Source organism: Ostrinia nubilalis, chromosome 4 (assembly GCF_963855985.1).
Source record: "Ostrinia nubilalis chromosome 4, ilOstNubi1.1, whole genome shotgun sequence".
Classification (NCBI taxonomy): Eukaryota; Metazoa; Arthropoda; class Insecta; order Lepidoptera; family Crambidae; genus Ostrinia; species Ostrinia nubilalis.
Window position 1 is genome coordinate 9037165 of NC_087091.1, and position 25928 is coordinate 9063092.

The following is a 25928-nucleotide window of genomic DNA, read 5'->3' on the forward strand; positions in this document are numbered from 1 at the left end:
TATGTAGTTGCATAGTAATTTTCATGTTTGGAAAACCGCAGTCACACGTTGTTAAAGTGCTACGGTAGGAAGGTATTTGTAACGTGTGACTACGCCTTTCCAAACATGAAAATTACTATGCAACTACATTAGCAACTTTGTTCAGTTCAGTATTCTGAAAATCTTGTTTTATACTTTTTCAGTGTCGTTTTTTGTCGTAGTTGGGCTTTATGTACCAAATGACTGGACTGTAGTGGTTGACCACCCATCGTAGTCTCGATTATAATTTTGTGCAGTTTTCTTTCAACTTTTTGTTATACTACATTAAACCAATATGTCATCGTTTTCAGCTACATACTGTCAGAAATTAACAAACAAAACAGCTGGTTATCGCAAAAAAATCCAGTTGAATATACCGGCCAATTCTACCTTGCCGGCTCTGATGGCTACACCTACCTCGTCACGTACACTCTAACATCGACGGATAATATTACAGACTATACACCCCCAGTGCAAGGCGGGCAAGGATATGCACCAGGCAACTTGATGATATGTACTTTGGTTGGTACTTGTGGATAAACGATTGGAATGATCCTAATGATATTAGGATCCTAATTATATTATAATCTGCAAAAAGTACCAGATTTAACGTAAGGACTGATGTTTAAAGTTGCTGGACTAATAACGATATCGCCATTTTTTAATTAAAGAAATAAAAATTATGTAACCTTTAACTTATAATAAGTCTCCTTTCATTTTATACCTTCAGTTTTAGGTAGCGCCATAAAAATGAGAAAGAATGATACTAATTTGTTGTTACAATACGATAAATTAGTTATGCATTCGAGTAGGACGCAATGTTAATACATACGTACTTACATCTATTCTATACTTATAATAAATCTGTAGAGAGGTCAATTCTGTACATGAAAATTTTCAAAATAACTATCAGGGGGTGATTAGTGATCGATACTGATGCCAAAAATGCAATCAGTAAAGTTTTTGTCTGTCTGTCTGCATGTTCCTTATAGAAACAAAAACTACTCGACGGATTTTAACGAAACTTGGTACAATTATTCTTCATACTCCTGGGCAGGTTATTGTATACCTACTTAGGAATTCCGACGGGAACAGGAATTAGCGGGAAAATCCTTTAGTATGAAAAATCTAAACCGCTTAAGTTAGACGCTTGAAATTTGGCATGCAGGTACCTTAGTAAACTTAAAGCTTAGTTACAACAGGATATTGCAAAATTCCCACGGGAACGGGAGTTAGAGGGAAAATACATTTATATGAAAAATTCTAAACCGCGTAAGATAGACGCTTGAAATTTGGCATGCAGGTACCTTAGTAAGCTTAAAGCTTAGTTACAACAGGATATTGCAAAATTCCCACTGGAACGGGAGTTAGCGGGAAAAAACATTTGTATGAAAAAATCTAAACCGCGTAAGATAGATGAAGGGGGTAAAACGGGATCCACGCATACGAAGTCGCGGGCCGCTAGTACATTTATAAAAATGAATCGCAAAATGTATTGGTAAGCGCATAACTCAACAACCAGGCCAGGTCAAATCTAATCTACTTTTAAGATCACACATTTTTAAATAACAGAAATTGTTATCCAATCCAATATACAGGGTGTTTGGCGGAAGGTGAGACAAACTTCGTGTTGTGCATCGTGGGTGTATAGGTAAGGTCATTTTAAGAATACAAGTTCGCCCATTTGACCCTAAGTAAGCTACTTTTTAGGGTTCCGTAGCCAAATGGCAAAAAACGTAACCCTTATAGATTCGTCATGTCTGTCTGTCTGTCCGTCCGTCCGTCCGTCGGTCTGTCCGTCCGTATGTCACAGCCATTTTTTTCCGAAACTATAAGAGCTATACTGTTGAAACTTGGTAAGTAGATGTATTCTGTGAACCGCATTAAGATTTTGATGCAAAAATAAAAAATAATAATAAATATTGGGGGCTCCCCATACTTAGAACTGAAACTCAAAATTTTTTTTTTCGTCAAACACATACGTGTGGGGTATCTATGGATAGGTCTTCAAAAATGATATCGAGGTTTCTAAAATACTTTTTTTCTAAACCGAATAGTTTGCGTGACAGACGCTTCCAAAGTGGAAAAAAGTTGGTCCCCCCCCCCCCCCCCCTCTAACTTCTAAAATAAGAAAATGAAAAATCTAAAAAAAACATATGATGTACATTACTATAAAAACTACCAACGAAAATTGTTTTGAACGAGATCTAGTAAGTAGTTTTTTTTTAGTACCTCGTAAATCGTAAACCGCTTATTACCGCGTAATCTTTCATACAAATAACTTAAATTAAAAAAAAAATAATTTCATAAATCAATGGTACGGAACCCTTTGTGCGTGAGTCCGACACGCACTTGGCTGGTTTTTTTTTTAATTGATATTTTTGTTTTTGTTAATTTTTTTCCAAAATTTGATTTAAAAACTGCCTCAATTTTTTTTCTTGCGAGTTTTCAACCAGTTTTTTTATTTGATATTAATGACGAATATATCTAGGCACTCATTTATTAGATCTCCAATCTTTTTGCGACGAAGCCCACAGCCAAGCATAATTTTTGTATTGAAAAACTAAAAACTCATTAAAACTCATTTATTTCTGTAAATAGGCTTAAAAAAGCACTTTTACACGTCCCAGTATTAACCCTACCACTGCTTCAGGACAATAAATGGGCCAGTGCTGAGAAGAAGCAGCGCAAGAAACTCAGTCACTATTGTCAGCCTCTTTTTCAAAGGTTTACATGCTTTAAAATGTACAAAGTTATAAATATTTATGCGAGCTAGGCAGTAACGTATCCCAAACATTTTTATCTTTTAAATAATCATCGACTTTATAGTAGCCCTTTTTCATTAAGGTACTTTTAATATGTGCTTTGAATTTATGAATGGGTAGTTCTACAACAGTTTGTGGTAATTTATTAAAGAATTTAATACATTTTCCCATAAATGAATTATTATTACCAATCTTATGCAATCTGCAATTTGGAACGGCAAGTTTATTTTTGTTTCTTGTATTAAAGTTATGCAAATCGCTCTTTTTCGTGAATTGCTCTATTGAACCTAGCTCTCCTTTTTTACATTTACGTTTTTGGTGGGATTCAATTTTGACCACTAGTGGCACTTATGAACATCAATCAAACTACAGTAAAAAAAAAGGTAGCCCTTAAGGGGCACTTTACATGTCTCCTTATCTTTTGAGCCCTACCATCTCTTCGAGACAAACATTATGGGCAAGTGCTGAGAAGAAACGCCGGAACAAACTCAGTCACCAGTGTCACCACTAGTTGCCAGTAGAGATGGGTAGTGGGTAAAAACCCATTTCACCCTATTGGGTTAAAACTGGGTGATTTGGGTTCGGTTTTTACCCATTATCATCCATTCTAGTGGGTGAAAATAAAAATAGCATTTTTTTATAGTAAGAAGTTGTATTCGTTGCTAAGGAGGCGTTCTAGTGTTACGTAACGCAATTTGTGAGGAGAGGGGGTCTTGTAAAACGTTACGATGCGTTACAGGGGGGTTCGATTTCAAGTGTTTACGCAGAACTTTGTAGTCGGTGTTGATATTTGTAATGTCCTCAAAGAGGGAGTTTGGCATCACCAGCTGAACTTCTTGGCCTGTAAAAGCTCTTATGCTGACAATCCAGAGTAACTGTGCCAAAGTTATACTATACTTACCTACTAGCTGTGCCTGGCGTACAGTCCTCTCAACTTAAGCTGAGAATTGCATTTGTGTGAGTGCACACCGATAGTGTAGAGTGGCAATCGGCTTGAAGCGCGGCGCGTCCCGCGCAATGTTTAAACCGGTTTATTTATAGCAAGCGGCCTGAAGCGCGGCCAGCGTTGCCAGACGTCCCGATTTTGGCGGGACGTCCCGATTTTTAAATCAAATTTAAATGTCCCGCGCGGGACAGGCTCGGTCCCGCTTTTCGGAGAGAGACACTGACTTCACCAGACTATTGTTTGAAACGCCATATATTCTAAAGAATAAAACTTTTTAATTTCAATTTTTTGTTTTTTTTTTCTTTTTTCATTCTAAAGACGAATTTAACGATAGAGTAAATCTGATTTAAAATATTATTCTTTTGTTAAAATACATTTACTATGGCTACTTTTGCTATCTATTGTCACGTAAACGTAATTTTAAGTCAAATAAAAAGATAAATATTTGAAAACCTTTGATTATAATATACGTTTTTTTACTATGTCCCGCTTTTGACGGAAGAATCCCGCTATTTTCACTCAAAAAGTACCAAAGTCCCGACTTGGCGAAAAAAAAAACTGGCAACGCTGAGCGCGGCGCGTCCGCCACGCGCCGCTTCCCTGACGCTCACATACTTCACTTCACCCCCGGTACTGGTAGCAGATAGACGTGTAATTTTATGTAATTGTGTTCCAAATATTAGTGAAATGGCTCCTACTGTAAGTGAATTTCCTGTACGAAATCCATTAAGCAGCCAAGTGAAAGAAATTTTATGCAAATTGAATACGTATTTTAAAGGTGTGAACGAAAAGTTTTTAGTCTGCTTTTATTTTGTAATTTTATAAATGTTTGTCTTTTTGTTGTTTTTGTAAGGCTGGCTGGACGCCCTCTCTATAAACGGTGCTCGCAGAATATCAGCGTCGAGGTACTTCGTGCCTTGGCAATTGGCATATGCTGACCGAGGACCTGTTTTTATTTATTTATTTATTTAAAAGGATGTGTCAAGTGTCGTTACATCGGCCCAATTCACTTCCTTTTAATAAAACATTAATTTTATTTGTATGTGTTTTACTAACGGTACTTTTGGCGATCACTCACACAAATGCAATTCTCAGCTTAAGTTGATAGGACTGTATCTAGGGTTATTTTCCAGGGGGCCTGGCCTGGCCTTTTATTTTGAAAATCGGTCCACAATTGACGGAGTAATCGGTGAACATACATAAAAAAAACATACATACAGCAAAACATATTATAACCTCCTCCTTTTTTGAAGTCGGTTAAAAACAATGGTTAACGTTATAGTTACGGTCAAAGTTAGGTGGTGTAACTCAGCCTAACTGTAACAAAGGATTCAACTTTCAAGAGATTTTGCACAATAGTAACTTGTAATTTCTTGAATTTTTTATTATAATTTTATTTATAAACTGATTCTACAGGAAATATTCTCAATGTATTTCTTCTGTAGTACTATAAAAAGTTAGCTATTGTAAATAAATAAACGTAACACAAAACGGTCCTGTGCTGCCCGCATCACGGTTCTTCCCGCAACCTTTACCAGATCGTCGGTCCACCTAGTAGGAGGCGTTCATTATGGAAAGTCTTGGCGGCCTTTGTCCATCAGTGGACGTCATTTGGCGGAACCGAACGAACGAACTAACACAGAACATAATTATTTCTTTCAACTTGCTTTTATACTCGCATAGAACCAATACATTAAAAAATACCATACATATAATATTAAGTTAAATTATGACTAAATTTAAAGTTTAGATCACATACATAACACTAGTTTTTATTTCACCTCAATCCATCCAGTATTACCGAAGATAGAGCTTCGAGAAGTTTACGGACTTTTTCAAATTTACAAAAAGTGACGTCACAACATGATTTTTCAGCCCCCGCACGTTAACCCATTTACCACTTTCTGTCTTTTTCCAACTAAAATATAAATTTTACCTAACTGACAACTGTTGTTAGTTGTCATCGTTCAATCACATTTCAAAGTAAGCGCTAAAAAGTAACCATTAAACAGTACTGTACCGTTATTCGAAGCCTTTATAATGAGAGTAGTGTCTGTCTTTTCCTGTTTGAGTACTAGTTTTGACGTATAATCTGCCCACGTGACTTCCGCTCCGGTCCCCCACCGCCTAAGCACGCCTCAATTAACGACACTAGCGCCACCAACGGTAGCTCGAAACTAGGTTTCGATATTCTCGCCATTGGTGTTTTAGTTCCCGTTCGAGACGGTCGTAGAATTAGCTCCGCTAGTTCGCGACCCATCTCACAGGTACTAGTCGTGACGTGATCCAGGTAAAATATTACCATCATAATGTAAGTACTTCTAAATTATTATGTACTGGCTGAAAACTTATAAAAACTACTGTGATTACTTATTTCGCAGTGTAATTTATTTTTACAACGGTGTTACCGTTCGGAGGTAGATTGCATTAAATCTAACTCAGTGTAATTTTAAATAATTATCTTTCTTCTCTAGTAATACTTGTACCTAACGGTATTCCGTTAGACGTGTTTTAAAAGTAACATTCCTTTCTAGCAATGTTTTCTTCTAACGATTTTTCGTTAGAAATGTTTTTAAAAGTAACTTTTCTTCTTAGCAATGTTCGTACCTGACGGCGTGTTCCGTTAGATGTGTTTTAAAACTAACATTCCTTTTTAGCAATGTTTGTGCCCAGCGGTTTTTCGTTGGATGTGTTTTAAAACTAACATTCCTTTTTAGCTGTGTTCATTCCTAACGGTATAACACTCCTTTTTAGCTGTGTTTGTTCCTAACGGTTTTCCGTTAGATGTCTTTATTTTTAAAAGGAAAGAGGAAATATTATGTCCACGTGCAGAAGAGGAGCAAGAGTTGGCGTAGAGGTCAAATCAAAGGATGGTGTGGTGTAATGTGATAGTCGCAAGATGTGATTGCTTGCTACAATAAGCTGTAAGTACCAACTTACCAATACCATTTCAGACATACGAATTCCATCGGACGTATTGTGTTGATTTATAAATCAACAAAATAAATAAACGGTAAACTACCGTTATCAATATGCATCCGGGGAAAGTATGAAAACTTCCACTAGGTAGGGTAGCTTACCGACGTACCTACCCTACCGCCATTATGGAAGTCTAACGCATGGCTTATAACCCAAAAGTGAAGTGTGCAGTTTGTCCTATTAGGATACGGTACGTAGGTATAATAATACCTTTGTGGTTTTCTTAAACTATGATTTCAGGAAAACGCTATGCTGTTACTGTGTAGATAAACAGTGAGTCTGTGTAATAAACGGTGAAGGAGATACGCAGTTTATTTGATGCTAGCGGCGTCTGGAAAATTTTTCGGCAGCAATACGATCGCAACTCTGCTCCGCAGATCGATCTGAGATTTCGTCTTATGCTAAATACCTACAGTGGAAAACTCAAACTGGCTACTCGGCAAGCTAGATGGCAGTGTAACCAAAGCGCAGCAGCATAATCCTGTAGCGAGGGTAAGTTCTCTTGGAGCAAACAGGGAAAAACCAGGAGCCAGAACCTTTTCTCCCTCATCCCACCGGGATAGGAGAAAACTCAAACACTCAAGGAGTTTCATATTGAGCCAGGCAACGCCGCTCATTTTTATTTATGTCGAGAGGTCTTAGTAGGGCATTGGTCCAAACCCTCTTGTTATCCTTCATCCCACTGGGATAGGAGATTACCCAAAGAGAATCGGACTCAAATCATTACATTTCGAGCCGAGCAACCTCGCTCATTTTTATTTACGTCGAGAGGTCTTAGGGCATCGCTCTAAACCCTCACGTTATCCCTCATCCCACTGGGATAGGAGATTACCCAAAGAGAACCGGACTCAAATTATTACATTTCGAGCCGAGCAACCTCGCTCATTTTTATTTACGTCGAGAGGTCTTAGGGCATCGCTCTAAACCCTCATGTTATCCCTCATCCCACTGGGATAGGAGATTAACCAAAGAGAACCGGACTCAAATCACTACATTTCGAGCCGAGCAACCTCGCTCATTTTTATTTACTTCGAGAGATCTTAGGGCATCGCTCTAAACTGTCATGTTATCCCTCATCCCTCTGGGATAGGAGATTACCCAAAGAGAATCGGACTCAAATCATTACATTTCGAGCCAAGCAACCTCACTCGTTTGTATTTGCGGTTAAAAGACATGAGGGCATCATCCTAAACTAAATCCTCATAATTTTGAAGAGTTATAGAACCCAAACGCCTTATTCCACGGCAAACGAAAATAAGTAAAGTTGCCGGGTAGACATGAGGGCTTCGCCCTAAATCCGCATAACTATAAAAGGTTCTGAAATTCTATTTTGCACGGCAAAATTAAAGTGATGTTGCCGGGAGGACATGAGGGCATCGCCCCAAATCCTCATAATTTTCAAGGGTTATGGAACCCTAATTAAAATGCTTTATTTCATGACAAAAGTAAGCTATTTAAGACCTGCCATGGGTAAAAGGTGGAGACAGAGATCATGAGATTACGCAAAAATGACTCGATTCGTGTCAGTTTGGCTTATTTCATTACTGCCGAGATGATACGAGGGCATCGCCCTAAACCTTCAGAATCTTGAAGGATGTTAATTAATCGGGGCCGCAGCTATGCGCTCTGAATTTTTGGTACCGAACAGTTAACGCCTGGAGAAATTAAATAAACTTAAGCCTTTATGCAGCCTCTGCATAGTAAAGTTACAACTATTGACCTGATAGTCTTTTAAATAAGGTTATACATCCATAGACGCTTGGCGGGTACCACAAAGTACTGAATACTAAAATAAGTATTTTTCTGCCTATACATACCTATAGTACACCGACAGACTCATGCAAATGTTCTGACGGCAATTGATTCGCACAGAAAGAGTCGCGACATTCGCGCCCTTACCTATTGGACGACTTCATTCTGGGGTAACTCAGGACCCATCCTTGCTTCGGGGTCAGATATAACCCATGCCCCTATTGTAATAAAAGCATACAAGTCTGGATAATAAACACAATGAAGTCGGTCCTTACCTATATAAAATAAATAAACAAATAATAACAGTCTTACAAACTAGTAACAGTAAAAGGTGAACTCCATAAATACAAAATGGTCTAACCGAGTCTCGGTTACCAAAAACATGCAGATCAAGACACGTAACGTTACAAATCCTAAAGCATTGGCTATTTTCATGTTATAACACTACAATTCATGATTTGCGTGAGGCAAAGAGCATTTTAACCGCCAACTTGAGGCGCTCATGGCACCCAATACCAAGTACTTATGATCCACAATAACCAAAAGTATGAAGCTTATCTGAGCTTAAAACAAATTGGACACGCTGCATGGTAACGCATTTCGCAATTGAATTTCACTGTACAACGAAAACAGTGACTTTAGTAAACCGTACTTACTACTACTTTGCCTGGCCCATTCCCATTTTATTTGGGGTCGGCCCTCCGCGTCCTGCGTCTCCAGGCGGCTCGGTCCTGGGCTGTCTTACTGTTAACTTTAGTAAACCGTACTTACTAAATATATATTAAACCGCGCAGGTTTACCTACTACAATTTGTTATTTTCTCATTTACACAAGCCATTACATTCGTTGGAGAAAAGATTGCATACCAAAAGTCACACAAGTCTTCAGTCTCTTAACTGAACTTTCCGTGTGCCCTATTATAGTGTCAATGACTACGTCTAGTCAACTAAATTTAAGTAAATAAATATAATTTATTATTAGTGTCATAATATGACACCATGTCATATTGCTAATTCGACCGTTTGTGCACCTCTGTGGTACAATAAAAATTGTCGTATGAATATGAACGACTTTTACGAGGAATTAAGGGAATAAATAAAAACCTTCAGTCCAAGAAAGTAATTTAACTCTGATTTTTCCAATTATCACTGTGACCTTAGGGTCACACAGAAGTACATAAACATGGTTGGAATTAATTTTGGATAATTGTGCCGCACTCTTAAGCTCTTTGCTTGGGGCCGAAAGTCCTTCGCCTACCTACATGGTACAATTTACAAAATTCGTATTTGATGTGATTTAAATCCATCAATCATTATACTGTAACGAAGGTAGTCACAAGCAAAATGTTGTGGCACAAACAACTGTTTACGAGTTAGCTTGTTTTAAGTACAACAGCCTCGTGAAATATTCTAATACCTACCCGACTCGCTAGGTCAATAAAGTAATTTGTCTCTGCTGACTATTGTCACAAAAATTAGTACTTACCTACCTACTGGCAACTTAGGTATGTACACTTCAATGAATCATGAGTGACATTGGCGATGATATAAAACTTTGTGTTACACAAACATCATTACATAAATATTTTTACATAAATATTATTACATCATGCAAATGAGCGATCGTCCAACGGCATTCAGGGTGATGAAAATAAATCATTCAAAATTAAATCCGATGCCCACCCTAAGGGCCTTGATGAAACCTGATAAGGTTTAGATCGGCTACGAAAATATCATTTAATTCTAGCTGTGCTTGCGACTTCGTCTGCATAACTTTTCCCGCTTTCGCAACATTCTTATCGATGCTCCGCTACTATTGGTGGTAGAATGATGTAATTATGATTTTATAGCATTCGTGGTTAAAGGACTCCAACTTCTTCAGCCCTATAACATTATTAATTATCATAATTGTAATTACAATAATACATAATTACATATTAAGATTGCTCTGAATTAAGCTGGTTGACTAACCGTCAATAAGCTGATCTAGCTGACAAGTTATCACTGTTAGCCCTAAAGATAATGGTCGCACAGTCTTACCACAGCACCGACGTTTGTAAACCGCAAAGTTTACTAAGTTTGTACTAGGAAAGTCTGTATTATTATAAATTTTGTCAATTCCGACTCAAACTTCGCTATCCCTAGTGAACAGCGATAACGCGGAATACTCAGGCAATACAAAAGTATCGTACCTATACATAGCCGGCTAGCTATTTTCACCTATTCATTACACCGTCCACCTAGGCTACGGTCCTGTAAAGGTTTATAAATATTAAAATCTGAGCTGATACCTAAATGTGGGAAATGTTGGAGATCATCAAACGCCCGCTATCGGCAAGCGACCTTAACTGTACCAGTGAATATTCTTATCCATACCTAATAATTATTCACTCCTACCGAAGCTTATTAAATTCATCCAACGGTCTGATACTGTGAGTGAGGGTGGACGTAGCTTTTGCGCCTTTTACATGACGTAAAGTAACCGATAGTTCATTGTTACATAGTTGTTAATAAACGATGCATTAGACGTGAATTTACGGAGATGCAGATGCAGGTTGCGTTCTGTAAAATATTATAATGTACCTACACACAGTACATTACCACTCAGTAGACAGATAAGCTAAAGTTCTAACTAATTCATAACATTTCTCACTGATCAATGTCTTATTCTTCAATTGATCACATTGGCGATTACACAGCGCCACCAGGAGATAATAGACACGTCTCTCATTATAAAGGCTTCGAATAACGGTACAGTACTGTTTAATAGCGACGTTTTACCTGAAAATAAAACGTTTATTAAACATACTTACCTTATTCGAAGCCTACTTTTTAAATCTACCTGGTGTCATAAAACACAATGGCGAGAATATCGAAACCTAGTTTCGAGCTACCGTTGGTGGCGCTAGTGTCGTTAATTGAGGCGTGCTTAGGCGGTGGGGGACCGGAGCGGAAGTCACGTGGGCAGATTATACGTCAAAACTAGTACTCAAACAGGAAAAGACAGACACTACTCTCATTATAAAGGCTTCGAATAAGGTAAGTATGTTTAATAAACGTTTTATTTTCAGGTAAAACGTCGCTATTATTATGCCACCTATTGCCAATTTTGTGCACTATTAAGCCATTTTTACATTTATGCACTTAAAAAAAATATAAACTAGAAAAATAACCAATTTTGTGTCTCTGTGCTCATTAACGAGTAAATAGTCCAGTTATTTTAAAATTGGTGATTATACATTATAGAAGCCGCAGGCAAAAGGTCTTAAAACCTTAAAGGCCGGCAACGCACCTGTAACGCCCCTGGGTCTGCGGGTGTCTATGGGCGACGGTAATCACTTACCATCAGGGGATCCGTCTGCTCGTTTGCCTCCAGTCACATTAAAAAAAAAGCTAGTCATGAAATAAATAGGAAAGTTTAAGGATCTGAAACGTGGTCGCTTACTATGGGCCTCATAAGAAGGCTTAAGGTCACCCAAAGAGCGATAGAGCGGGCTATGCTCGGGGTTTCCCTGCGTGATCGAATCAGAAATGAGGAGAACCAAAGTGACCGACATAGCACGGGACTATTCCCACCTCTCGTTCCCACCACTGCAACTCCTGTGTAGCCAGGATCTACAGCTTGACCGCTACAAAAACTCAACCAATGAAGGTCAAAGGACAGTGCCAATCCATGTATGGAAGTTGGACCAAGTGCTGCCCAGAATGAAACTATAGTGCATTTTGTTCCTCAGGCCAATACCAATTTGTGAACCGGAGCGCACTGAAATCTATCCCTGGAGTTAAGAGAAAAAAAGAGTTTAGTTTTGAATTATTTACATACAAAATATCATCGATATATACCTACTATGCATAAGATTTCGCGATTTTGGCATTAAATAACACTCGCTATGTTGAACTTAACCATACTGCATCCGCACATCTTACTTTAGTACGACTTCGACATTATTTATAAGCGATCAAGCGCTGTTTCAGTAGTTTAGTTAGTTGACCGAAATTAATTATTTCCAAAATGGAGCAAGAAGTTTTAGCTTACAATAACTTCAATAAATCAATTGTAATTCACCAATAAATAGATTTTTCGCAAGGACAGAGAACTAAAACTTCTTGCTTCATTTAGGAAATAATGATTTCTGTCAACTAACCAAACTATTGCAACAGCGTTAGATCGCTTATAAAGAATGTCTAAGTCGCGGATTACTAATGTTTGGCCAAAAAACGTTTCCCAAATTATCACATCGCAAACAACGTTTCGCAAATTTTCATTTGGCAAATTCTCATTTGGCAAAACAACTTATTGCAAACTTTTAATTCGCAAATGTCGTTTTTGGCATATTATTGTTTAGCAAATTATTGTTTGGCAAAGTATGTTTTGCCAAATGTTTCATTTGGCAAAAATATTTCACGATAAACTATTTACAAAACAATTTGATTGGTGCATAGAATGGAATACAAATTAGCTTGTGGTTATTATTTTGTTTAGTGGGTAGTTAATATAAAATTTTTTCTAAATAAATTTTCATATTTCATTCTTTTTATCGAAATTTCCAAATGATTCATTAACAATAGAGATGATTCTATTAAGGGTCACTGTTCTAACCTAACCTAACCTACTATTTTCTACAATACCTACTTTTTGCAACCATACTATTTTCTGCAATCTCTCTGTTTTAAATAAAATTATTGTGAAAACCATGACCATGTGCCTTATGCTTTGATTTGTGGGTAACGGTGGGTACTCGTAAGTATGTGAAGTGTCAATTTGACCAAGCAAATTATTTGGGATATAATATTTGGCAAAATAAAACATTTGCTATATAAACATTTGCCAAGTAAAATTTGGCCAAATGTTAATTTGACCAAATGAATTAGTTGCGAAAAGTACAGTTGCTAAAAGTTTATTTGGGAAATGAAACTTTGGCGATAAGTTGTTTGCGAAGTGAATTTTGGCGAAAAGTAATTTGGCCAAACGGAAGGATACCCTAAGTCGCACTAAAGTAAGGTGTACGGATGCAGTATGGTTAAGTTCAACATAGCGAGTGTTATTTAATGCCAAAATCACGAAATCTTATGCGTAGTACGTATATATCGATGATATTTTGTATGTAAATAATTCAAAACAAAACTCTTTTTTTCTCATAACTCCAGGGATAGATTTCAGTGCGCTTCGGTTTGAACATTAGTATTGGCCTGAGGAACAAAATGCACTATGGGTTGATTCTGGGCAGCACTTGGTCCAGACCCTGGCACTATCCTTTGTCCCGGGGGAAAGTTAAACTGACATTGGACCCGCAACGACATTAATCAGAATAACATACCGACATAGCACGCAGAATTGCTAAAATCAAGTGGCAGTGGGCGGGACACATAGCTCGTAGAGACGATGGCCATTGGGGCAGAAAATTTCTTGAGTGGCGACCACGGGCTGGAAGACGTAGTGTGGGCAGGGCTCCTACTAGGTGGACCGATGATCTGGTAAAGGTCGCGGGAAGAACCTGAATGCGGGCAGCGCAGGACTGTTCATTATGAAAAACCTATGGAAAACACAAAGGCCTCTCGCCTTTGTCCAGCAGTGGACGTCATTTGGCTGTAACGACGAAATAGGAAAGAATATAATTATCAAAAATCTTCTCTAAGGCAGCATTTTTCTAATTTCGCAACGAGCGCGGCAATCACACTTAACTAACAGACTAACAGAGAGCATAGCGAAATCTATTTTATTCACCAATTTTCAAAACTCCCGGAACACTTTCCAGGTAACCACGTTAATTTGTACCAAACGACTGGACTATAATTTAATTGATATAAATATTTGTGTACATCTTCTCAAAAACAAAAAAAAAACTGGTGCTAAAAGGGTTAAGTGACATTTAGACATTTGTAGAGGGCCTTGTAGAAGGGGAGGCTATGGTGCTGAATGTGGATTAACTCGAGTGTCATAGTAACTTATTAGGCTACTAAGCTTGATGATAAAAAGAAAAATATTTTATTCAATGTACATGGTCTGGTCATAAGTTCTGTCATATGACAATAACTTTTGAATTATGAATGAAGGTTTCAAAAACATTTTTTACTGAATTAGAATTAGAAAGAAAAAATGTGCTATAGTTCGAATTTTATTGTATGTGTAGTAGACGCATAAAGAAGTCCGAACTGCAGTTGTCACGTTGCATTGGTGCGGCTACGCGCCAAAGCAGATTTTCGTTATGCTGAAAAATTTTAGTTTATCTTTTCATTAAATTTAATGATAGGTACAATGAAGTTTTAAGTATAAAAAATAAAAGTAGTTGCCCTCTCGCGGATAGGTCTCCAGTAGCGATAAAAGCAGTGAAGGCGAGAACCCAAAAAATCCCATGCTTTACTCATGTTTACCTTGGAGGTAGTTTACAGCAGAAACAGGGTGAAATTAAAGCCAGACGTCGTTCAGATGTGCGTTCAAAAGGCCTGAGATTTAAAAAAAATCCCACGTTTTGTTTAAACAGTAAGCTAAAAAAAAGTGACTGGAAAATGGAATACAAAATGTTAAGGTATGGTAAATGATAAGTCTTTATCAATGAAGAAGCAGAAGTTCAATTTCATGTGTCCTCCATCTAGGCTAGTTTCCATCGTCACTCAAGGTATGGCTGCGTGTCTTAAATTTGGGCTCAATTGAGGTATTTTTTGCGTAAAAGGCATAAGAACTAATGCCGTTTTATATCAAAAATTCATACTAAGTAGAGGTAATCAACCAGGTACAAAGTATTTCCTTGTATGTTAGTCTGCCAGACTGCCACTATTTAGTAAGTCCCGAAATCCCCGCTTTGGCTCCCCTACTAACCATTCTAACCATTGTACCTACACAGATAACATCTTACATGCAGCTTTTCATGTTACTACGTCACATTTTCAAAATCCGCGCGGAAAATCGCTCTAAGCGGAAGAGCGCACTTTGAGCTTGAATATTTCAGTCATTTTTAAAGATATCAAAAAAGTAAAAACACAGTATTCATTCTAATTTTTTGTAGTTTTTTTGGCATCCTCAACAAAAATTGTGCGCCAGTGTGCCTACCATGAGTTTACGTTAGGTGAGCTCGCTAGCGAATACGTCAAAAAGTTCTATGAAGATTTTATTTCTTGAAAGTAGCCGCTAGGGGCGCTGCACAATATGTCATACATTTAAATGTCATTTTTTACGCAGTCGCTAGCGAGCACACCTAACGTAAACTCATGGTAGGCACACAGGCCCATTGGAGGTTTTCTTTCAATTTGTTGTTATACTCGTACCTACTCAAATTAAACCCATATGACGTTTTCAGCTACATACTTTCAGAAGTTACTAAACAGAACAGCAAGTTAACTCTCAAAAATCCAGTTGAATATACCGGACAATTCTACCTAGACGCCTCTGATGGCTACACCTACCTCGTCAAGTACACTCTAACATCGACGGATTATAATAGTACAGACTATACACCCACAGGGCAAGGGCCTGGATCTACAATACCAATATTGATGCAATGTTCATTAGTTGGTTCGTGTGGGTAAACGATTGGAATGAATATTAACGTTATCATTATTAATTTAGTTGAAGAAATAAAAATAACCTTTTTATAAATAAGTCTCCTTTCATTTTATTCCTTTCTAAAACCATCAGTTTTAGGTAGCGCCATAAAAATAAAAAAGAATGATACTTATTTGTTGTTTTATTAAATTAGTTACGCATCCGAGTAGAACGCAAGGTTAGTACCTAGGTACATGTACATAAATAATACAATAATTTATAGGTATACTCTCGAATCGTCTCTTGTTGTGCGTTTCTTTTTTCTTTCTTAATTTGTGTGTTGAACGTAATATAGTGGCTTTTTTTTAAATTATTATAGCATATACCTACCCATCAAAAACAATACTTGTCAAAAAAACCAAGTCTCGCAATTCAGTTGTTCTACGGTAAAAAGTTGTGAGATCCATGTAATACCAAGTCCAGGCCATTGAAGTAATATTAAGTATATTATAACTCAATGGTCCAGGCCAGGAAATCTTTAACGTTTTACATAAATTATTGACTTGGCCATCGCACTAAATAATTTAATTTACACGTGTTTTCATGCGATGGCCAAGTCAATATATTTATGTAAAACGTTAAAGATTTCCTGGCCTGGACTTGGTATTACATGGATCTCACAACTTTTTACCGTAGAACAACTGAGTTGCGAGACTTGGTTTTTTTGACAAGTACCTATTGTTTTTGATGGGATCTCATTTCTTTTTTGTATTTTGTAGACAGCAGTTATGTATCTAGAAAACTGGACCGAAATTGAAAAATTTCACTCGACTTGGCAGTTGCACTACCGTGCCCCCAAATATTTTAGTTTTTCCTTGATTCATACACCAAACACTACTTATATTCCAAATTTGAACCTTCTAGGTCTGCTAGAAGTGCCTTAGAATTTTGATGATCGGTGAGTCAGTCAGTGAGTCAGTCAGTGAGTCAGTCAGTGAGTGACAAAATTAAGTAACTTTGACCCGTTATAATTCTTAAACTACTGGTTCAAATTGAATGAAATTTTAAATATACCGTGTCTTTACAATGCCTGCATAGCTAATGAAAATTCAGCCTTCTAGTTTTATCCACAACGAAGTTACAGGCGGTCGAAAATGGCCTGAATTGCTTCGAGAAAAGGATGGTACGGCCGTGCCGCTTTTTTGCTCGACTTGGTGGGGGCACTGCCGTGCCCCCAGATTTATTAACAGTCCTTATTAATTTCTGATAGTTTTTTTAAGACATAGAAATGCGGTATTTTGTAAACAGTACCCACAGCAACCACTTTAGCTATGTTAGATAACAAAAAAATTAGAGCAGACTCCAAAAATCCTGCACTAAAAAGTAGAAAATAATTCAATATTTATTTATTACGACAAATGTATACCATGATTGATATTCTCGGAGTCGGTGCCAGCCTGCTCAGTGCCAAGCTCAAGAAATGTCCTAAAACCGGCATTTTTTCGACTGCATTTGTGAATACTTAAGTTGTGTTGTTTCTATCTTTTTAGTTTATTTTTACGGTTGGGTTTTTTGTTTTTCAATATTTTTTTATTCTGATTATTTCTCGGAAACTGGTGATCGGAATAAGGCGTATAAACGTAAATGAAAAATGTATTATCTACAAAAATTGTATTTATTAAGATCGCCTGTAGCTGATGTATGCTCGCTCCGACGTGATGGAGGGCGAGTGGCTGCGAATGTGTAGGGGGCGCTCGCGCTGCCTCTGCCGCGCGCGGCGCTGGCGCAGCCTGATCTCGCGCGCGCTCACCGGCCGCGCCAGCCGCGACATATCGTTGAGTCTGTAGCGGCCACGCTCCATTTGAAGCAGACCCAATTTGACACCACGTTTCAACGCCCTGGAAAGTAATTTGACCTCTATACACACTGGACATGCTGTCTCCTACAAGTGACAGCTAATTTTGGTGCAGTCCTGAGGGCGTAGTGTGAGTTTTCATCAAACGCGCTCAAAAAATGACATTAAATGTATGACGGATTGTACAGCGCCCCTAGCGGGAAACGTTCAAAAACTACAATTTTCATACATTTTTTCGTTTGATGTAAACTCGCACTCAGCCCACTGTTGTCCCCCCTGGCTAGGGGTACTCCAGACCTTCTTAAATGTTATAAAAATATATGGCTTTTAAATAATGTTTGCCAGGGGGACAACAGTCCTCAAATAATTAATTAAAAATCCAGTCCTGTTGTCTCCCCTAGCCAGGGAGGAGAAAAGTTAGTGTTGGTCTGGATGTTTTCTATCTATAATTCTACCTTACATATAAGTAAGTATATTTACAAACAAAAAGTTAAAGTAGGTATGATATCCGTTGCCTAGTACCCAAGTACCTACAAGGTGACTAGAGGCGCAATGTAAAATGGCCAAGGATATTTATTTATTTATTATTCATAAGGATATCAGTCCGTACCGCGCGGGAATAACTTGACATGTCATTTTTGCGTACTTTTCAGGGGAGCGATTTTAAAGTTTAGAGTTCTCTGGTAAATCTGAATTAATGATAATTGATATTTTTATGATTGAAATAAGCTAATTTGATGCGTACCTTTCGATTGGCGTAAGAATTTGATTATATTATCTTCTTAATCTATTAAAAAAAAGACTTGTCAAGTTGTGTACCGACGACTTGTCAAGTTATTCACCAAAGAAAAACAAACATTTAAGGTGTAAAAATTGGATTTAAGTTAATTATTTTGAATGAAGTTTAAGTAAAAAAACAAAACATAAAAATAGAACATATTTTTATCACTTTTGCAATGAAATAGTAACAAATTTATTAATACCATCATTATTAGATTATGATTGCTTTTGATCAGATAATTGTACGTTTACTTAATATTAAAAAAAAAGACAAATAAAAGAACAAAAGCCATGCTTCATAACAAGCACAATTAATTTTAATTATTTTAGGCTTACCATTAAGCTTAAAATAATTAAAATTAACTGAAATATTTTTGCGTAAGGTCGACACGCCCTTTCGCGTCCACCGTCCAGTTCACGTCCAAATGACAGATCACTCTAGAACAAAAGCTATTGCTATGATTCCCTGAATGTATGACAGGTAAACCCACATTAAAAAAATCTTATAGCATGCTACCGTTTTTGCCAAAAATAAATCCCACGTGAGCAGGTGCGCGTTTCAATGTAAGTTTTTAATATATTTAGGTCTAGTTTGGGATTTACCGCAGTCTCTAATCCTTAACCATGAACCATACAATACGGATAATGATATCGGTGATTGTACTTTATTAAATGACACTTAAAATAAGGTGGATGCGAATTTACTACAATGAAATTTCCACTTTGCGTCAGAAGTGATCGCGGTCTGGTCTAACTGGGTCTAAGATATTAAAATATACAAAACAATGCATGTTGTATATTATTTAAAACGTCATTTACATGACTTATCGAACACAAAGATTTTTTTCAGTACTTAGGCCTTTTCCTGGACGCTAATACACGCTCCAAATGTAGCTTACCCTTTGTGATAGCCAATTTGCGTCCACATTATCACGACATTTTTTTAAATACAGAGTACAGACGTTGTAAATAATATTAAAAAGCAAACTGTGCCTAGAGAGGATACCATATTGCAAATTGAGCCATACTATTGAAATTTAAAAAAATGAAATAAACTAAAATATATGAATGTTTATAATTATTAAGTGTGATACCTAAATATTTTGAATACCAATTAGTAAGATTTTATCTATATTTTTTTATTTCCATGCTGTATTTAATTATTAGTGATTTTGAATGCATTTTTTCTATAATATGAATATTACAAAGATATTAAAACTTCTAATAGTTTAGAGCAAGTTTAATACTATACTTATAAAGACTAAAGAGAGCATAATGACAACAATTTTTCGTTCAAAATGATTACGAAAAATTTTATATTATTTTTATTCCTCAAATCTACCAACTCACTAAATGGACGAGATCTGGCGTATCGACCCTACTTACCTCATCATTATTCCTAATTAATGTCATTGAAGTCAATAGACTATAAAAAATATCCGGAACTTAAAGTTGACCTAAAGTTTATTATTAGATTTTTTACTTATATTCGGTTGTCAAACGAAATCTTAGTCTGTTATGGAAAAACATAAGTAGGTGATTGCTACAGTTATTGGCCCTTTAAGAGCGTTGTGTAAGTTAACTTGTGTAAAATGTAACAAAAACTCGACTTTTGTTTACTTTTTATATTTTATTATGAGAAAACAATATTGCTGCTATTTAAGCTAGTACCTATTTGGTGTTATACGATAAGAATTACAATAATAATTTTAAAAATATCAGAGATCACATTAAATTTAGCTATTGGCCCCAAAATCACAGTAATTGGCTCCTAGAAGTACAGTTATTAGCCACCGAAAAAAACCCATAAAAATCACTGAAACTTCACGCTTTGTAATCCTAACTCATTTTGTCTTTCCTTAAGATTAGCTAAGAATTCGTCATCAGTATCACTCTTATCGATTTCTTCATCTATCTCATCATCGTCAGTACATTCAGTTACATTGTAACAATTGTGACAAAGATAACTGTCTCCTTCTTCTTCAGGAATATGCTGTTGCACAAGATTTATGAAAGACACGGTGACACTCAGAGCATACTAAAAGTCTATTTTTTATAAGCTTTTTGCAAATATTACAGATTTGATTGGATACAGATACATTATTCTTACTTTTTTTATTTTAGCAGTTTTCTTTTCTTCAGCTTTCAGTTTTCTGTCCTCTCTTTTATGTTCTCTTTCAATTTTCCGTTACCTTTTTTCTTTCTCGAGGATTTCTTTTTCTTTAGCTTTTTCTTCCAGAATCCTCTGATATTCTGGTTACGGTAACGGTTCATCTCGTCGTTCTCGTTCGTCTACAAGTACCTATCTCATCTTCTTGGGTCCCAGTTTTAGGGTCTTTTGTGTCTCTTTCTTTATCTCTAGTTTGAAGTTCTCCTATTTCACTCAATGTTGATTCTTTCTCCCGACTTATAGGTTCAGGTTCATCTGTAACTTCCGCTTCCAATCCATTTTGCTTATAATAAATAAATAGTCCCACAAACGATAGAGAATAAAAAAAATCATTATTTTGCATTTCAGGTTTTATTTGTTTTATTTTTTTAAACTGATTAATTGTTTCTGTTCCAACTACTTATACCAACCTTAGTATACTGTGTTACCTACGGCATCTTGTAACAATCTAGGTAAAGTAAATCAATAAAAATAGTTATTGGCCGTGCATAAGTGTCAGTAATTGGCCCCCCGGCTAATTACTGATCCTAATAGGTTAGGACGTTATTATTTTAATAGCAAATATTTAAGGGTTAAATTAACTTAATCTTGAATAAAAATACAATAAAAGTAAAATTTAATTATTGGCCACCCATGGCCAATAACTGAAATAAATTGAAACGTGGTATAGTTATTGGCCGGTCTAATTTTAAAGTTATTTTATTCCAAAACAAAGTAACTTAATCTATCTACATAAGCTACCATTTATCTCTTTACAAAAAAAAACAGTAAAATTACTATAACAAGCAAAAACAATTAAATTACGAACAATATTCATAAATATTTACCTAAAAATTTTGACAAGCATGCGGCTACTCGGACGACTCGTTGTCGAAAGAAAGCTTCTGCTGTTTAGAGTGCCATCTGTTCTTACTCTGACATACTACATTGGACAGCGTATTGCTCAGAGAAAGTATTTGTGTCTCTTGTCCACTCTTAATAACGTACATATGCTTGTTTATTTTTATTTTAGCCAAGGTGGCCAATAACTATGTACAGGCCAATTACTATAGCAATCACCTAGATAGTACCTACCTATTGACTAAACTTATCTTTCTACTTTCAACTTGCTATTTAAACGTTAATTTAGTTTTAAACTATTGAAAATAGTAATAAAAGTAATAATTAACGCTTAAATATATTAAAAAATATTTTCAGGGGTTGCAAAGTACAAAATATTTAAAGACGCTCAAAATCCTGACAATGTTATATTTTAACAACTGCTAAAACACATATAAAAATATGATTATACGAATGTAATAGCTGGATAACTCCAAATATCCAAACTCTTGACAGTGTGCATAACTAGACAACTGCACATATCATGGATGTGTTTAGTACTCAGAGGGGATCATAACTTGATAACTGTTTTTGTCAAATTAAAAACGAAAATCCATAAATGTATAAGTCGAGATATTAACAAATACATGTTCTGACATACATTGATAAATCGAAATATAAATGTTTGTACGAATAATATTAATTGGATATATCGTTATGTCAAATATTTATTGCCTAAATTGGAGATATTTACTTGTGAACAAGAGCTGTATTTCAAGTATTTTTGAGTATTTCGAGTTGAGTTTTTTATACCAGAAGGGTATAAGGTAGAGGAAACGTTTAAGCTAATAAAAAAAAAAGTGCATGTCGAGATGTCAAGTTATTCCCGCGCGGTACGGAATCTTCGTGTACAGGTTCCTGTTACCTTCATAAATAACGCATGTGAAATTACTCGGGTATTAATATTTTACATGAGTGAGTACACAAAATAATAAAATGTTTTTTTTGTTTATCTTTGTTTTACCTTGAAACCTTCCGACTTAGTTTAGGGTCGCTAACTCTGTACTCCATTTTTATAAACTTGATAATAGTCCGTGCGGTCCAACCGGTATTCCTCATAAGTTTTTTTATTGCCGACAGCACGATTTCTCCAGTATTCAGCGTCGATGCTGATGCTTTACCCATCTTGTGGTAAGCTGGATGAATCCTAAACAGTTAAATAGTATTAGGTGGACCGATGACATCATAAAGGTAGCAGGGAAGCGCTGGACGCAGGCCGCTACCAATCGATAATATGGTAAGCATTGGGGGAGGCCTATGTTCAGCAGTGGACGTCCCTATGGCTGAAATGATGATGATGATGAAATAGTATTTAAATCTATGCTACAGGCTCCCACTGAATAATTTCAGGAGAACTTAGGTAGTAGGGCTTTCGCCTTCGCTAAAGTTTATACTCAACGCGAGTTAATGTAATATGCACGGCCGCGGCGAGGAGTGCCCACACTAATTTTCGATACTGAAGCGCGTGCGGGCGCCCACGTGAGTTCTAGCGAAAATATTTACAATTAAGTAGTTTATAAAATACTCACGTTATTCTGAAAGAAAGAAATAATGTTTATTGGTACCATATAAATAAATTTAGCTTTACCTGATTATTTTTACCAGCAATGTTGTTATTTAACATTGAATTTGTATGATAGACTCGAAGATTGCGGTTTATGTTTTGAAATTAACAAGCTTGTTTGTGTTTGTTGACTTTTTACGTCGTTTGTGCCATCCATGTCAACTTGACATAGTTATTAACTGTCAAGTAAAATATGTCTTGATGTTGTAAAGAGTTTTTGGTAGTTTTCCTTGTTTGATATTTTTTTCACTCATGTGAAAACAAAAACCATCCCGATTTGTTGCATTCCTCTCCGCCTCAAATAGAATGAGTAGGTAAGGTAAGTAGGTATAATGGTGTAGTAGAAGATAATGTCAAAGATTAATTATTGTTTAATAATTACCGGATCATCCCGAACCCAGATCCTCAGGATCAGACAGTGTGTACAGTGCACAGTACACACTGTCTGATCCTGAGCCTCTGCTCGAGGGCTTGATAATTTGAATATGTTGTACCCTCAGTCCTTCAGCCGAATACAGTCGTATTCAAGTCTGTTTTAATATTTTTTACTATTGGCTTCTATTTTTACTGATCTAATAGAATTAGAATAAGTTAATGACACAAACGTCTGTCTCAGGTCATGGGTTCGTCTCCGTCCACTGTCCACTTGAAACGCCTCCTCTATACTCTACTTACTACTTGTGTTCTAGGAAAACTGTTTTTTTTTCTTAGTACACCACAAATTAAAAATCAGTTTTTAAGTAATTTATTAACCTTTATTAACCTTACCCTTAAATAAATCCGTAAACGAACTCATTTCTGATTCGATCTCGCAATGAAACACTAAGCTTAGCCCTCTCCATAGCACGCTGTGCAACTTTGAGCCTCTGTATAAGGCCTATAGTGAGAGGCCACGTTTCCGAGCAATAAAGTTATCACTGGTAACACACATTGGTTGTAGACTTTCGTCTTCAGGCCCGACGGATTAGCAAACTGAAGTGGCAATGAGCAGGGCACATAGTACGCAGAACTGATGGCCGATGGGGCAGCAAGGTTCTGGAATGGAGGCCGCGTACCGGAAAACGCAGCGTGAGACGTCCACCTACAAGGTGGACCGACGACATCGTAAAGGTAGCAGGGAAGCGCTGGACGCAGGCCGCTACCAATCGATCAACGTGGAAAGCATTGGGGGAGGCCTATGTTCAGCAGTGGACGTCCTATGGCTGAAATGATGATGATGATGAACTCAGCTAGTTTATTTATTAACGTTTTGTTATCAGGATTAGGATAATGCTTAGGATAGGACCCTATGTCACAATAACAAACACGTTAATTATTGCACAACTGAGGCTTTGGCGCTATGAGGTCAATTCAAAGGTCTATGGGACAATTAAGACTCTTTCCAAATGTTGGCATTGAATTTTGATTGGCAATATTTGAAGATTCAGAAAGTTATGTTCATTTCATTCAATCTAGTTATATAAGTATATCACTAAACTTGGGCCGTTTTATAACTAAGTAGGTATATTTCTAGTGAGATAGTAATGAATCGCTTTCGTATAACTATGTTACGGTATATAATTATATCCCTAGGTATATAACTATATTACGGCTTTATCTATCTTACTGCGACATTCACATAAACTAACATTTCCAAGCCCATCGTCGTCGCTGTCCAAGTTGCCGTTGCCGTTGCACTACCTGTGAACTAAAAGCCTGTGGTGCTGGGTCCTGTACGTAGTGGCGAAGGTCGTTTTAGCGAAAAACTCTCATGGTGGTAAGCTGGAGCGAAAGGCTACTGAAGCGAAATACTCGCGGCCGAAAAAGAACTTTGCTGACTTAGGAGAGCTTAATTTTTATTTACATTAAAAGTTTATGTGTTGATCAATGACATTTAGTAACAATGTAATTTTATTTAAATAACATGTTATTTCGTACATAGTAACCGAGTCAAAATGTGTTTTTGTATTTTTTTATTATTAAAAATTGAATATAGGTACGTAATTTACATTTCATATAAGTACTTAAATCAAAATGAAGATCTTCTAGGTCGTCAAAATTACTTTCTCGGCCGGGAGTGTTTCGTTTCAGTAGCCTTACGCTCCAGCGTACCACTACCACAATGACCATGAGTGTTTTTCGCTAAAACGTAGGTAGTTCGCTAAATCGACCTTCGCCACTACATACGGGACCCTGTGGTGCTACAGCGGCAAGAAGTTACAGGGCGCCGACTAATAACTGAAAACTGTAATAAGGCGTATAGTCGCTTGACAAATGCCAATCGCAGGACACGACGCTCTCCAGCTATATGCAATATAACAACTGGTAACTATTGCAAAAAATAGCTAAGGATCTCAGTCCACTCGCATGCATTGAGGGATATCCAGCAGTGTGGACTAAGGTAAGCTGTTTAAGATACGTAGACCTTGGCCTCAAAAATAATTATTATTCTGACCTAAAAATCGAATTATGCACACAAATAGATATACCATAACTTTCAAATTAAATTATTTTGAAGCGGCTATTCCGAACAGGTCCTATCGTGATTGAAGAGCGCGGGTACGATTCCTGCGCCTCTCGACTATTGTGGTGAACCCACTCGTACAAGTACCACAAGCATATAATATTTAGCTTACTACGGGGGGATAACGGGATTGTAAATATAAATTACTAATATTCTTTAAAAAATCATTTATTTGCATCACATCACATGTGTGATTTACAGTCACCATAAGTAGGTCACCACCTACACCTACACGAAA

At 36.8% G+C, this 25928-nt stretch overlaps 1 protein-coding gene and 1 long non-coding RNA gene across 3 annotated transcripts in view; one reads left to right on the top strand and one right to left on the bottom strand.

The window, feature by feature from the left end:
- Window positions 1–16056, top strand: part of LOC135088644 (uncharacterized) — a 53085-nt gene extending 37029 nt beyond the window's left edge. Inside the window, exon 3 of one of the 2 annotated variants that reach the window (XM_063983568.1) lies at window positions 15755–16056. In XM_063983568.1, coding sequence (XP_063839638.1) covers window positions 15755–15983 — 229 coding nt within the window. In that variant the 3' untranslated portion in view covers window positions 15984–16056. Of the gene's footprint in view, window positions 1–329; window positions 684–15754 lie in introns of those variants that run through there. The other variant, XM_063983569.1, reaches the window with a different exon arrangement.
- Window positions 16057–17745: 1689 nt separating this feature from the next.
- LOC135071487 (uncharacterized) lies at window positions 17746–23326 on the bottom strand. The gene is made up of 3 exons (XR_010257262.1): window positions 23212–23326; window positions 22588–22770; window positions 17746–17837 (listed from the first exon to the last, which is right to left on the bottom strand). It is a non-coding gene; the product is annotated as an uncharacterized LOC135071487 (long non-coding RNA).
- Window positions 23327–25928: the final 2602 nt, after the last annotated feature.